The sequence below is a fragment of the Hippocampus bargibanti genome, linkage group LG19 (assembly GCF_051943395.1).
Source record: "Hippocampus bargibanti isolate YZ-2025 linkage group LG19, ASM5194339v1, whole genome shotgun sequence".
NCBI classification, from domain to species: domain Eukaryota; kingdom Metazoa; phylum Chordata; class Actinopteri; order Syngnathiformes; family Syngnathidae; genus Hippocampus; species Hippocampus bargibanti.
In genome coordinates, this window is record NC_142752.1 from 5,649,158 (window position 1) to 5,664,601 (window position 15,444).

The 15,444-nt window shown below is 41.7% G+C and overlaps 1 protein-coding gene and 1 long non-coding RNA gene across 3 annotated transcripts in view; one reads left to right on the forward strand and one right to left on the reverse strand.

The window, feature by feature from the left end:
* The window catches only part of LOC148883732 (uncharacterized), a 73,706-nt gene that overhangs the window by 26,615 nt on the left and 31,647 nt on the right, over positions 1-15,444 (forward strand). The window contains exons 1-2 of one of the 2 annotated variants that reach the window (XR_016118370.1): positions 3,341-4,599; positions 5,090-5,255. This is a non-coding gene — a long non-coding RNA (uncharacterized LOC148883732). Of the gene's footprint in view, positions 1-3,340; positions 4,600-5,089; positions 5,256-15,444 lie in introns of those variants that run through there. The other variant, XR_016118369.1, reaches the window with a different exon arrangement.
* Positions 828-10,031, reverse strand: LOC148883734 (single-minded homolog 1-like). Its single transcript, XM_089021345.1, has 12 exons — positions 9,880-10,031; positions 8,345-8,819; positions 7,270-7,352; positions 7,077-7,166; positions 6,889-6,997; positions 6,409-6,494; positions 5,825-6,024; positions 5,551-5,657; positions 5,296-5,443; positions 3,178-3,334; positions 2,700-3,087; positions 828-2,385 (listed from the first exon to the last, which is right to left on the reverse strand). The coding sequence occupies exons 2-12, from the start codon at positions 8,517-8,519 to the stop codon at positions 1,658-1,660; spliced, it is 2,271 nt and encodes a 756-aa protein (XP_088877471.1). The 5' UTR covers positions 8,520-8,819; positions 9,880-10,031; the 3' UTR covers positions 828-1,657.

Sequence of the window (15,444 nt, forward strand, 5' to 3'; positions counted from 1 at the left end):
TGGCAAACAGATGATGATAGTGGATGATGTTTCAACTTGAAGCGCTGACATCATGTTAGCGCAACAATAGAGCTGTCCTGGCCCGTTTAGGAATCGCGCAAAACCATCAATGTAGATATAAGTAGGGATCACCATGGCAATCATACGTGTCTAGCCAGTCCAGAAAAGAAATGGGGGAATTAAAATAAATGATGTTTCAAAACAAAATCTTTGGTCTTTCATTGAGTATAAATTTACGACATGAACGGAAACGAGGCTGACTTGATTGTTTTATCCCGACGAACTTTACGAGCAGACATGTTGGCCGCAAATGAGAAGTCGTATCATCTCGGCGTCGTCAGCTTTTCATCTGCGAGTCTTGTGGATGAGCCAAACCTCGTCCAAAGTTGATGGAAATCAAAGAGCCGGATGTCATGGAAGTGAAAAGAGTCATACGGGTTGTCTAATCGTTGAATGATATCAGTGGTTATCAAGTAGTATTCATCCACGTATAAGCATAATCTGTCGTTGCGCAGAATTTTGTTTTGGTTATTAAAAACTTTTGGTATTTGGCCTGGTAGAATATTTGAAAATAAAAATTATTTAACACTGCATTACAATATCATTTTATATCGATTGATATCACACCGCCCTTGACTGGATGATATCATTTCAAGCCGTATCCTTAAAAATAGGAAACTTAGCACCCAATTTAGTCTCTGTTGTGCTTTATCCTGAGTTTTTGATTCATTTGGGTCACGTTAAATTCTTTGGTTGTTCTATTTACAAGAATGACATACTTTCTTTTGAGAATATATATTTTTAAATGTTTATTTTCTCATCTGTGTGACGGCACAATATTTCAATCAGATTGTGCAAAAAATGAAAAATAATCAACACAAACACACTGTTTGTTTCGAAACTGTATTCCGATTCAAACAACTTTTTTTTGAAACCAATAAATAATCTCGCCCTCTTCTCCAAAGATTGATCATGAGATATTTACATTATAAATTAAACAAGAGAAAACATTCCGCCTATTTTTCGATCAGACAAACAAATTGCATGTGAAGAAAGATTGATAGCAGATGGTACTTATGCTACATGAAAAATCTGCCGGACATTTATATCCTGATATGTAAACAATGTGATGTATTTTATTTCTCTCTCAAACTGATATCTAGGTGAACAATATTTGGACCGTATTGGATTGTAGCAGTTTTACAAACAAGCATTCAGTTTGCTGTTTCCGCTGCACATTTAAACACCGAAACGTGAGATGGATGGCACCTAATGAAACAGCCCACTGACAAATAAATACAATGAGATTTTACACCAGAGAGGGGCAGGAGGGTTGGGGTGGGGGGGCTGTTGAGTAAGCCATTACTCCTACGTCTCTCCGTGGTGGAGGAAAAGGGAGCCAGCGGAGCGACACATTCTCATACGGCCACTGGAAATCCAAGACAGATTAACCAACAAAGCCAATTGCGTGTGAGACATTTTGGCAGCAAACATTGGTTTGATGTTTAACCAGACAAGAACTTGTGTCGCCTCTGCGGGAAGAAATGGAATTCAGTTCGCCGCCATTCCAATCGCAATCGTTTTCCCTTCCAACGCAAACCCAAAGCGGCTGCCTTTGCTTCTTCGGCTTTTGCAAACTCGCCAGCGTCAGATATTGTCAGCTCCCGTTGGTGATAATCACAGAGGTGGCCTTGTGTCCCTGCATCTGCTCGGCCTGCATCCTCACGTGAGACGCCACGTCATACTGGACCCCCCCACAGGCCAGTCCCGAGTAACTCCTGAGACTCTCCGGGTCATACAGGTGTTCCAAGGAATACCCAGTCAATGCGTAGGCCGCTTGCCTGTCCAGAGGTTGCCTCTCTTGGGGTGTATAGAGCAGAGGACTTCCTTGAGGTTGCGACTGATGAGGGGACAGATCCGTCTGCATGTAGTCTTTGGTGAGGGGGAGACCGGACCTGGCGATGACATCTGAACTGGGACTGCTGAGGCGAGAGAGGGAACCAGGACTTGTTGTATTGTCATCGTTGTCTAAAGGACCGGGAACTTTAACACGGTGATGGAGGCGCTCGGAAGGGAGGTCGATGCACGGGGCGCCGGGACCCCGGCACACCACACTGGGCATGGTGAGCTGCGAGTGATGAGGGATAGAAGAGTTGAAACATGGACTGTGAGTCTTGGAGACGTTGAGCGGGGGTTTGTGCTGCTGGAGGCGGCTCTCTTCCTCTTTGATCATCTGCTGCGTGGCGCGAATCAGGGTCTCCATCTTACTGGGCTCTCGAGGGCTCGCTTGGAATTGGTCCCCGTGGTAGCGCTCGCCGGAATCACTGGTGGAGCCACCACCGTCCGGCGAACTCATGATGCTGTCTTCATCCCAGTGACCTCGTCCTGTTTAAAAATCAGAGGGAAAAAAAGGCTTTTTACTTCCTGCCAGTGTTTCCTGTCACATATTTTATTGGAAAGAATTTCTGCACTGAATCTGCGCGCCATTGAATCAGGCAGACAACCGTGATTTGAGGCTGCGCATTGTGAAATGACTTGGCTTTCATTTTTTTTTTAAAACAGATGGTAGCAATCGACACACTGGCAAGACACGGCATAAACAACTTGGCGTGTCCCATAATAACATTTTGGAACGCCGCTACCAGTAGGGGCAGCAAGGCCAGAGCTATTTCCAGAAACAGATGGTTGCGGCACCTCACCGTGAAAGGCGGCGTGGTAGGACGTGATTTCGTAGCCCTCGTTGTTGTCCGCAGATGGTTTGGGAAGGGCCAGCACGGAGCGCGTGGCATCCCACCACACCTCTCGTCCAGACTGGGGGGCTCCTAGGAAGTATCGTCCGCTTTGACATCGCACCCGATCGCAGGTGGTCGCAAGAGGGCGGGTCTGGGCGTGGGCAAGGTCCTCTTCCAGGAGACCCAAACCGTAGCACAGGGAGCCAGAATCCGGATACAGTCTGTAGGCGCACGATGCTTCCGCGGCCTCGCTGGGATCCAACAATTGAGGCGAGGCGGCCTCCGTCAGTGGGCTCCCTCCCCATTGGCTGTCTTGGTCCGACTCAGAACGTTCTGGATTGAAGGCTGAAAATTGCTGGAGAGGCCGGAAGACATGTTTGGAATCTGCGTGACAATCAAGCCTGGCGTTCTTCCCCCCTTGTTTTGTTCTATCAAAGTCGATTACCTGTGGGTAGGGTGACACTCTGACTTTAGCTTTTGACTGTGTCAGACGTGACTTTGTGCTCTTCCTGTCCTCGTTGAGGCTGTCGGTGTAAGGAAAAGCCGGCTTGGTGGGGCTCATTTGATCCAGCGACAGCTGCATTCCCTTGTATTCCGTGTCCCTTTTACACATTGATACAAAACGCTGTCAGGCGTCACGTATAAAAGCTTAAGCTAGCATTTATCCTCATACCCTACCACGGATTGACCCCGTAAAGTGATGGGATCGTAAGATTCAACCCTTTGGTTCGCTGTGATTTATCATTAGCGTGTTTTCGTCTTAGGAGTGCAACGGGGACAATTTTAAAACGCTCTTCTTCCAGCGTTCAAGCACGATTGCCCCTCAGCGATTGCACTTTTGACAATTTCAAACCGGTGTTGAACTCCAGCCAGTGTCAGCGCGCAAGGGGGCGACGAGGCTCTCGTGTCAAGTGCTCAGCAAACATGAGCCCATTATAACTTATCACATCAACAGTATGTAATAGCAGCCGCCTGGCATTTTAAACCCCCTGGCCCACCCGTGACCCCGCGTCGCCAGCCTCTTTAATAGGCCTCTAAATATGACCCATTCTTTATGTACAACACCTCAGGAGAAAGGCTGTGTTTGGATAGCCCACCAGCGAGTGAGTGTTATTTGCTCTTTCGAGGTGGAGTTGCGACGTTTTCATCGGGAAAGGGAGGGGGGGGGGGGCGTCCTATCTGCACCCTGCTGACTCGTGGTTGAGCCAATAATGTCGGGCCATTGTGCAAACTCAGCTGTGTTAGCCGAATTCCACCCTAGGGTCAATGTCAGACCACCTTGCGCCTGAAATGCGCCAGCGGTGTGGCTCCCGACATCTTTTATTAATGGCGCCTTGTTGGCTGTTTGTCAGTAATTGTTTTGCTCTGAAATGTTAAAACAACACCGTCGATTTGTTCCCGTCTCGATTCGGCGAAAAACCAAATTGTCGGATATGTATGTGTGTGTGTGGATGCGTTACACGCACTTAAATATGACACGTTAGATGAGCCGAACTTAAGGACAATCTGTCGTGCACTATCTGGGAGATAGCTATTGATTCCCAGCCCTCCCCACCAGCCCCCGCCCTGTTCGATCGACTTTGCTTTCTTTACACTGCCGATCGATAGCGGCAGTAGAGGCCTTTTGATGGGGTTCAACCCCGATGTTTGTCTTGTTGCCCTGAGTGTGATTTGTGCTCTCATAACAACAACTTCTTGTCAAGAAGAGAGTATTTGGGGATGTGTCTTTTCTACAATATATATAATCTATCTTGGATTAACACAACCTAGCTATATAAAGGAGAAAGGAGCGTCAGCGCAGAGCGCCAATGCGGATGTGGAACTGTCACTGCTTGGAATTGAAGCGGATTTACGTCGGACAGGAGATGTGAGAAAATCTCTTTTCATCAATGAATTGTACAGCTTTGTGTGTGCTTTTTACATTGAGCTTGTAGGAGATGTGCACATTCTACCACGACGTCCCTGATCCACTGGTGAAAAGGACGCTTTGATCCTCTCCTCTTTTATCTAGTTCTGCTGCATACAACAAAGAGGGTGCAGAAAGTGCTTAAGATTGAATGACTGTCTTTGTGTTCTCATTTTTTTGTTATTTAATTTTTTGTTGTTGTTTTGACTTCAAGATGGCACCACGAGAGTGGCTGCCTTTACAGCAGCTCCTGTATTTTGATTTTCTACTTCTTCCTTTCCTTTCCTCTTCCTTCTATAAGTATGCTGCTGTGAAATGTAAATTTGTCCACTGCGAGACTAATAAAGGCTAATCCAAATCCAATTTCTATATACCGGTACAGTATTTATATACAGTACAGTATATCTATATACTGTATGTATATTTACATTTGTTGTCATTTTCTTTTTAGATTGTAATAATCACACCCGGGTTCACAAAGGAGGCCAGAGCCTTCCAAACTACACCCTGGACTTGTTTCCAGTCCGCCACCGTGCAATTATGTGGGAAGAAAATCACTCGCTGACTACATGAAAGTCCACTTCGTGATCAACGGAACGACCAATGGCCCCATCAATGTAAGTTTCAACATTTTCCCAAATCTTTTTTTCGACTCACGTGAGGACGTAGTTGACACTGACGATGCAATGGGGTCTCGATGACCTGCTGTTGTGGACGATGGTAGCATAACTCTGCACCCACACCCATCCGCCATGCTTGGCCAGGAAACGGTAATACTTAGTGGTGACTTGGCCCTTTACCAGCACTGGTTGAAGGGGGTTGAAAGGGGGGGGTAATAAGAGGAATCACACAGATGACAGAGCTTAGCGCGTTTGCGTGCATAATGGTCCGCATGTGTCCGGGCACACTCACGGAGGTGGTGCGCGCAGCGGAGGTGGAAGATGTCACAGCTGTGCACGTGATGGTACAGAGTTTTCTCAATCAGGTCCTGCGGCTCATAACCTGTCAGCTCGGCAACCCTGGAGTAACATGATTAGGTTGTTAAAAATAAACAAATCATAATATTTACAATAATATCAAACGAACCATATCTATGTTTTACTGCCTAGGGAAGGCAAATCTGGTTGTTATCAGGTGGCACTCGCAAACTTAACTTAATGACGGTCATTTGGAAACGAAAGCTCACCTGGAGTCCAGGAAGATGAGCTTCATGTCCAAACTGGCCCTGAACATAAACATGTTGCTGTGCAGTTTGATTTCGGTCACGGCGCTGGGGGGCAGGGAGTGCCCCACTGCTACCAGGCCCACGTTCTGGTAGCATCCCTCAAAGGGGGCCATGTCTAAACTGTACTGACGGATCTTTAAGTAGCCACTGCAGTGGATCACCTGAAATGGAATGTGATTTTAGGAGGGAAAATGTATTCATGTCCAAAAAAATGTGCAAAAAAAACATGCACATTCGTGGTTTATTTGTTGGTTGTTTTTAATCCTGTGAAACGCGAAAACAAAGATTTTGGAACCAAAACAATCACTTCATTTGGAGCAACTTTGAAATCAAACTAATTGATATTTATAAGGAACAGTGTGATTTACCACAATAAAGCATGCCTTGTTTGCTCCTAAGGGGCATGTAGGTTTGTAATTTTGTTTTTCCTTTGTTCCAAATGTGGGGAAGCAATTTGTCACATTAGGCTAACCAAAAATATGTTGTTGCATTGACCAATTATGATTTTTAAAAAAAAAACGGATCCAATCCCATTTTTATATTACCTTATATCCACCACTGGTAAGCCCTGCATTCCTTTTTGCCAACACACATTTCATTCTCAGAAAGAAAGAACGCTCCACTTCATATTCTGGAAGGACAATCAAAAAAATATATATATTTATTTTTGGGGGATTACCATACTTTTATCATACATATTATTACAGTACAAACACACGATAGTATCTGCACTTAAAAAACTAATACATAATTAACAAACACTGAAATGAAGTTTATTCGGGGCCTCTAGAGTGACTAGAACACAAATGAGTAAAGTAAAGCAATCAGAGGGCTCAAGAAAGCCAACTAAATACTTCCAGGTGTATACTTTGGCGACATTTACGCACACCGTGCGTCAATCATGCGTCACTTTAACACTGACACGTCTGTTCCAATGATTGCAGGCGCTGAGCACGCTCATGACATAACAAATAGACAAGAATAATGAGATTCAAACTCTGATACAATGGAGATTTTTTTTTTACCTTGGACAAAATGTGAGTGGTAAGGTTGATGTGGCGTCAGCACAGCTGTCATCTCGTCGTGATCAGCTGGATGAACGTATTCATAAATACTATTTCCGGTCAACTCTACCTGTGGAGAACAACTCCGATCAAGAACGTGTGCGGGCATGCAAAATTATATCAAAAGGAACAAAAAAAGAAAAACCGACCTGGGATAGTCCTAAATGCACTGACGCAGTCTCTGAAATGTACATTATTTTCCCATCCGGAGCCACAACGAATATAAAGCCATCCAATGTCTAAAAATAAAAAGTGACATTTTTAAAACTACTTTGCAGAATAATAATAAGAACCATAACCATGCTTATATTAATAATAAGAATAAGAAAATGGATGACAGACCTGCAGTAGATGAGACCCCAGCTCACGCCCAAGATTATCCAACGGCCTCGTTCGGTTTGTATGACCCCAAGCTTCACCCAAACCTGCAATAATTTTAATAATTTAAAAAATAACAAACCATAAAAATACATCTTAACCGCACCTGAATATTTTTTAAAAAAGACATTAAAAACAGGGCATTGCAAGTCACACCATTTTGCATTTAATTTAAATGTTATATTTTGTGGCGGTCTGTAAAAAAATTAACGAGAACTCAGTCTAATGGCCAATAAACGAAAAATAAATAAAGTAAATAATGACGCTTCATTATGCAGGTCATCGTTATTGGCGTTATTCGCTATCGACACTATCGTACGACAATTATGAATCATCGTAGAAATAGTCTGAACAATGCGTGACAATGACAGCCTTTAAAAAAAGATAACACGCTGCATATTATCCACTTGTATTTTTAATAAGAGCGAGAGAAAGAGAGAGAGAGAGAGAGAGAGAGAGAGCGTTTAGTGCAATGTGTGTGTGCCAGTGTGTGTGCGCGCGCGCGCGTATTTCCTCGCGCTCACATGGCTTAAGGTGATTACAAGCCCTGCAGGGCCCTCGCCATAATAGCAGCGCCTTGCTCGCAGTCACGCAGCCTGCAGAGAAACTGCCTTATATGCTATAGTGGGCGAAAAAAAATGAAGATGGAGGTCTTTGCTTCATTTGCAAAGCTGCAAGCTCGATCAATGTCACATCCACTTTTTGACCACTCTTCCACTTGCAGTGATTGGATTCAGAAGGCCAAACCTGCTCCGAATACCGACGCACTTCCTTACAGTCGGTTGAAATGGTTTTAAATACGTTCTTACTAGATTATTAAGTTTTTTTGTCTCCGTGAGTTGGAGTTTGTTGCTTTGCAATGTGAAATTATTGTGGATACATTTGCTCATTGGTGAGTGATGTGAAATTGAGGTTACCAATTTTTCTCGACATATTTTTTTCCACCACATGTTGCATTGACCATCCGTGCATTTAAATTCAAAATGCATTAAAATATTTAAATATAATCTCCAATGAAAATAATGCAACTCTGGCTCACCCTGCGGGAAGACGATCCTCATCTTCAGGTAGCTAGTGGTCAGCCGAATGATGGACGCTTTGTCCAGCTGCGACGTAATGGCCGATGGGAGCGGCAACATTTTAGCCAGCTCATAAAATTCACTATTCTCCTTTTCCCGTCTAGTCCTTGCCGCGGTTTTCGACTTCTCCTTCATGTCGATGCCGCTTCGTCGCTCTTGTCGCAGATGCTTGTGACGACGATGATGAGGAGGAGGAGGATGAAGGAGGGGAGAATTGCATATGCGGCCCGGTGTGCTCCTTTCACATCGGCGGTGCGCTTTGCCTCCTCGCCATCGTCAATCAAATCGTCTGATTCGTTTTGCTTGTTTAGTCAAAAGGAAAGATGCACTCGGGATTTTGGATATCCAACGTGCGTGTGCGTGTGTTTAGATATCCTCGTTATTCCTGTGTTCCACAATCATGCGTCCGATGTGCAGGCTTGCATCCATCACCTCCTGCACAACCCAAACAAAACGAGACAAAACGTTATTGCTGCTCTTGCCAACTGTGTGTTTATATATATATATATATATATATATATATGTGTGTGTATATGTGTGTCTATATGTATAAATGTGTGTATATGTGTGTCTATATGTATAAATGTGTGTATATGTGTGTCTATATGTATGCATACGTGTATGTATATGTATATTTATACATATATATGTATATTTGTATACCCAAAGTATATACAGTATATATGTCTGTGTGTGTGTGTATATATATATATATATATATATATATATATATATATATATATATATATATGTATATATGTGTTTGTGTGTGCTATACATCGTCTAAAATGATTAAATATATGATATAATTTCATGGATTACTAAAGTACAACTGATTTGTTTCTGTAATATTTGTAACAGGAAATATATCTCTTTAATAAGGGCAGAGTTTACCCAGAAATAAATGTACATCTAAAATTATTGTAACATTATAATTTATTGACCGGGAAATGTCGCCCTATCATTACTATTATTTTTTTTCTTGTCTATGTTTATTTTTATATTCTTTCATTGACTAAAATTAAAGCGATCTGTTTTTCATTTTATACATGATTTAACGCAAAATATAATTTAGAATACAAATCACGAGGTACAAAGGATAGTTTTTGAAAAATGTTTTCAATTTTTTTCTTGAGCAATCCACAAGAGAAAAGCATTGTTTTTTTTTGTCAATTTCTTTGAAAAACGAATGGCATGGAATACGCATTGACATCTAATTAATTGTATTCTCACATTATTATATATGACGTTCGTGACATGAAATTCAGTTGTTTGCATTTTTTAAAAGCATCAATAGCGTCGCAAATTCAAAATAAAACAGCCAGCAAGCACACGCGTTTTGTAAATTCGCTCATACGCGTTAAATTTGAATAATACTCATAATAATACTAATAAGAAATAACGCGAAAGAAAAAAAACACAATAATAATATTGCATGTATGCTGGCCGCAGAGACGGACGCTTCTACGGCATCACTCGTGCGAGTCGATTTTACCTCGTGTGCTGGGAATGTCACCTGTCCTGAACGGCTTGGCCAAGTCGCCCCAATTCGGTCCCCCTTTTTTCAGTTCTACCTGGAAAGGCGAACACGCGGTCGTGCACTGCATACACCTTCCCAAATTACTGGCACGCGCAACGAGTGGCATATGCGTGTCTTCGACGAGGCTCCTTGGGCTTCACACCCTCACCGTTTCTTGCTGGAGCGGTAAGGAACCCCCCCCCGCCCCCACCTCCAACTGCTCTCCCATTGGCCACAATCCTCCCGTGCATTTTCCGTGATTGGGTAGTTTCATCCCAGTGGGCAGGGTCTTAAGGCTGCGGGTCGCGTGGACCCCACTTGTGGCCGTGTAAGGGCGCATAAAGTGAGCCCACCCGACAATTTTGTTGCGTTTTTGTCATTAGCTGGCATCAGCCTGGTGGCAAATAAAAATACAGCTGATTTTTTTTTTTTACTGAATTAAAATGCACATTAGAATAAGACCATTTTAATACACGGGATTTCCCCCTACCCTCCAATTTAATGGCGTTATTCCTATTCCACAAGTAAGCAAAATCGTCTCAGTCACAAATAAAGCAAAGATGTTGCCAATATTCTGAACTTAGTTACATAGTGAAGCTCTCAAAAATGAGCCATATTGGGGACAATTTAAATAGTAATGCAATCAAAAGATTATGATTGTGTACTTTATTTAATAATAAGCAGGGGAGAAAACATAATCCATGAAAATAATAATAATAATAATCATAATAACGATAACGACAACAACCATAACAACTATAACAACCATAACAATAACAATAATACTACTGCTAATAATAATAATAATAATAAATAATAATAATAATGCCTCCATGTTGTCTTCTTATCGTGACAAAACATTTTCATTCAATCCAAAACAAATCATTTGGTCAAATTTCATTATCACGTGATACACTTTGCAAGTGAAGTAATGACATAAGCAAAAAAACAACAACAAAAACACGCACGCACACACACACACACACACACACACACACACACACACACACACACACACACACACACACACACACACACACACACACACACACACACACACACACACTAATAAAACGTATTTTGAGTGGCATGGCAAATCATATTTTTTCCTTCTTCAATGAAAAATACAAACGCAAACTGAAACAACGGATCGTTTCACAATAAACATATTTTCATATATAATATTCCTTTTTTAAATGTTTTTACACCAAAAACATCAATTTACATTGGTAAAGCTTTTAAGTGTAAATCCTATTAAAGTCAAGCATTTTTTTGCTCGAAGCTAATTTGCTTAGTGAATTGCTAAATAAAATCTTCAATTCAATACAAGGTTGTGTAAAACTCATTTCTTTGCTGTAAAATGCTAGAAATCCAACTCCCACAAAAGATGCTAAACGTAAAACTAAAAATTCCCTCAACTCAAAATCTTATCTGTGACATTTTTCATTCAGCCAACTATACCCCACCCCCTTTTTAATGTGCGTCACTTAGAAATGACGTCATATCTCAGCCGATTGTATAATATCTGACTTGATGAGGTTGCCTGCTAAAAGATGGGTATATTTGAGAAAGCAAACAGTAAAAACAGTACATATTCAGATACTATTTCTTTTTATAATATTTAAAAAATTTTAACTGGTAAAAAATCATATGCTATCATCTTTCTATATTACTGTACATATATACATTTTTAAACTTGATACCAACAAGAAACCTTTCAGAAATTCAAAATATATTTGTTAAACATACCCTTCCAGTTTGCTAAATGTCATGAAAACTGTACCTGCTTCCACTGTTCACCTTAAAATGTGAAATTATTTAAATGTTACAAATATTTTTCAATATAATAAAAATTCCAGCTGTTTTGCTTTGTTCGTATGAAAAGGTATTTGACTGCAAGTTACATTCAGTATTTTCTACCAATTAGACCACTGTTATTGTCGCATTATAACTTTGTATTTTAACCACACTTCCAAAGCCAACCTGCCTCCCTGCCCCCCCCATGCTTTTTATGCCCACCCCTTCCAGCGCACACGGGCATGGAGAGCAGAGCAGCTTGGGCTCGGTCCAGATCTCCTGCACTATAGTCGGGCCTCCGTCAAACACATTTATGGGCGGATTAATTTCCACTGCGGGAATCAGATGAGAGCGCCGCTGTGCATGGACATTTTTAATTAGTTCGCCCGAGCTCAGATGGAGAGCTGCTGTGTGAGCATGGGTTGGGGTGGGGTACTGGGGGGGGGGGGGGGGGGGGCTTGTAAGACAGGGAGAGGGGGGGGGGTGTTCTGTGACGAGGTCGCGGACGCATGATGGTGAGCTCATTACGCACATAATTAGCCCTGAAATTGATGCTGCATTGTGCCATAATTGGAGATTTCTCCCTCTGACTCTCTCTCTCTACGGCATGCGCACGAGCGGCCTCCTTTAATGACTTCTGATGGACTCGGAATTAGCCTCAAAAGGCTTCACCTCTTGATTATTTTCTCATTTCTGATGCATTTAAAAAAAAAGACAACACATTCGGAATTAGAAGACGGTCTCTCAGATGCCAAGTGGACTACAGGTGTGACATATTTTTTCGAATATGTAACCACTTTTAGATTTCAACTCTATTTATTCATGAAGAACAACAATGCAGTCACAGGCTTATAAAGAATTGGAACATTCTTGGAGGGTGCATGAGCTCTGATTGGATATTCAGCCTCCCTCGATGTGCTGTTAGCATGCCGCCGCGGGGGAGCCCGCCTTGATACTTACCAACCTTACGCCACTGTCCCCTCCATGCACCCATCTCTCCGATTTTGATTGTGTTTTTACAAATTGTGCTTCTCAGCGGGAGAGCAGGCTGGAGATTCTCCACGGCATGCGAGAAAAGCTTTGGTATTGCCGGGGGGGTGAGCGCACAAAGGTTATTTATGGAAGGAAAAGGTGGAGGAAGGATAGATGGGAGTCGTATTTTTGTCATAGTTGAGCGCTTGTGTTGGCTAAAAGGACTTTTTATTTATAGGGGTCCGCTTTAGTTATGACAAATGAGGAATTTAAGTACTCATATCATTTTGTTTTATTTTCCTATTGGCGGACTCATAATGCCGCGACAGGCCAAAAAAAGAAAAGCGTTGCAAAAAAAATTCCCATTTGATTTAAAATGGAGTCTTTGAGGAGGAGTTAATGTTAACATGGATTTTTACAGAGTCGCTAAAATAGTTTGTGTGCAGTTTTAGAAATTTCAAAATAAAACAAAATATTTGAAAACTACCAAGAGGCCAAGGATAACACTGTGTTTATGCCATGTGGCATTGTATTCTTACAATGATGCTCATAATTAGTCTGCTCTTTCTGTGCTGTTGCTAATCCAGAAATGTCATAATTGCACGAATATTTTACCCCAAATTCGGATTCACTTTAAAACCACAACGCTGCCGTGTGATGACGTGTTCTGACGGTGGACGCCATTCCTCAAACGGGAAGGTCTTATAATACATTGGGACCATTTACAGTAAACTCAATCACTGTAAAAATCGATGCCAGGTCAGACTGCAGCCATTTAAAAAACTTTAGAATCGCACCAGAAAAGTTTGTAGCAACACTTTTGAACCCTAATATATAAGTTATATATCGTATTTCCCGGTGTAATAGGCGGAATATAAGGCGCACCCCCAATGAATGGTGTATTTTCAAAAAAAATTCCATATATAAGGCGCACCGAACTATAAGGCGCACCTTCAATGAACGAAAACAATTTTCCAAATATAATATATAAATCTATAAAATTTTCCAAATATAAGGCACTATAGTAGAGGGTTAAGTTAGCCACAACATCTACAGTGGGAAATGAAGTAGGTGGCTGCTGACAGTAGTTGAGAGACATGTTGTGGCTTAATATTACCTCACATATAAGGCGCACCTACGTATAAGGTGCAGGGTCATTTTTTGAAGAAAATCAAGGCTTTTGGGTGTGCCTTATACACTGGAAAATGCGGTATATATATCCTGCTTTAATGGTAGCATGCCCATTTTGAACAAGCGGAGGTTTTTGCACATCTCCCACAAAATCTTGCCAGATCATTCTGCGCACGCGTTGCCTTATACACATTAATGCATCTGTTTTGTTTTTAGTCATGAATATGTGTATTGTCATATTCTTGTGATTTTTTTAAATTTTATACAGTCGCATGCAACCTCATTACGAGCAGGTTGAGATCATCTAATTGGATGTAACAAAACATGTCATGGAGAATATAAAGTCTGGGTGGACTCGAGAGATGTTGGTGACGTGGGGGGTGGATTGGGGGAGGTAGTGGAAGAACTCCACATTCCATTATAAATCAATCCGAGGGAAAAGGGAATGAGAGCAAAAAGCACCATGTTGAGTTCCACTCTGTGCTCCAAGATTGGAACAGTTGGGAATATGTAAACAAACGGCCTATTGGACCAAGCGTCCATCGTTGTCCTCTGAACATTATTGTTGCCACCTTGTATTGTTTTTGGTCTCTTATTTTCACCAAAAAGCTCATTTGCTATTCCGAGCTCCCAGCGCAATGCACATGGTTACCCTCCAGCCGTTTTTGTTTGAGAAGTCTTGTTTTGAAACGTTCTCTGATGTGTTCTTTTCCTCACATTAACAGTGACTCTCAACTACCTCTTTGGTTGTGTGTGTGTGTGTGTGTGTGTGTGTGTGTGTGTGTGTGTGTGTGTGTGTTCGTGCGCCAAGCCCTCCAACGAGCCCATCTGCTGTGTGCTCGCCATAATTAAGTACGCTGCCTTTTCCTACATCCACCCTCCATTTGAAGTTGCCGAGAGTGCACGAGTCAGCCGAGCAAGTTCATCAAAATGCTAATTTGGCCCAAATTAAAGTTGTGATTAACATTATACAGTTTCCTTCCTGCGCGGACAAAAAAAAAAGGATTCCCTCCCCGAATTGCCCCCCTCCACCAACTGCCCCTCCCCAACCCCTTGTCAGCTCGCTCCTTCTGTGGGCGTCGGGAGGTGAAAAGCGAAGACGCTTTCCCAGTGGAGGTTCTTAAGAATAATAATAATAATAATAATACATTTCATTTATAAGCGCATTTCAAGGTCACTTTACAGTCACACAATACGTTTTTCTGTGGGTGAGAAGTGGCAGCCACACGGAGCAGCGTTCACTCAACCTGGAAGAAACTCAAATGGCATAGTAAGACAAATAGATAGAAAGCTAGCTAGCAAGCCAATAGGTAGCTAATAGTTTGTCAGCTAGATAGCTAGCCAGCCAGCCAGATAGCTATTGTACGGTATTACAGAAGAGAAAAAGAGAATAGACTCAGCACAATATTTCTTACTAATGTCTACATAAACCAAAGTCAAAAGAACAACAAAACAAAAATCTGCTATTTTATTATTTATTGTTTTATTCATAATGTTATTGTTTTATGGATTGTTGTTTTTATTGTAAAGCGTCCTTGGGTGTTCAGAAAGACACTTGTAAATTAAATGTACTGTATTATTATTATTATTATTTTTTATTATTATTATTTTTTTTATTATTAAAAAACAAACTAAATAACA

Coding starts and splice junctions, on each gene's coding strand:
- LOC148883734 (XM_089021345.1), bottom strand. CDS start 8,519: ATGAAGGAGAAGTCGAAAACCGCGGCAAGGACTAGACGGGAAAAGGAG. Junction 6,025..6,408: donor TTACCAGTGGTGGATATAAG/GTAATATAAAAA, acceptor ATTCCATTTCAG/GTGATCCACTGCAGTGGCTA. Junction 2,386..2,699: donor CTACCACGCCGCCTTTCACG/GTGAGGTGCCGC, acceptor ATTTTTAAACAG/GACGAGGTCACTGGGATGAA.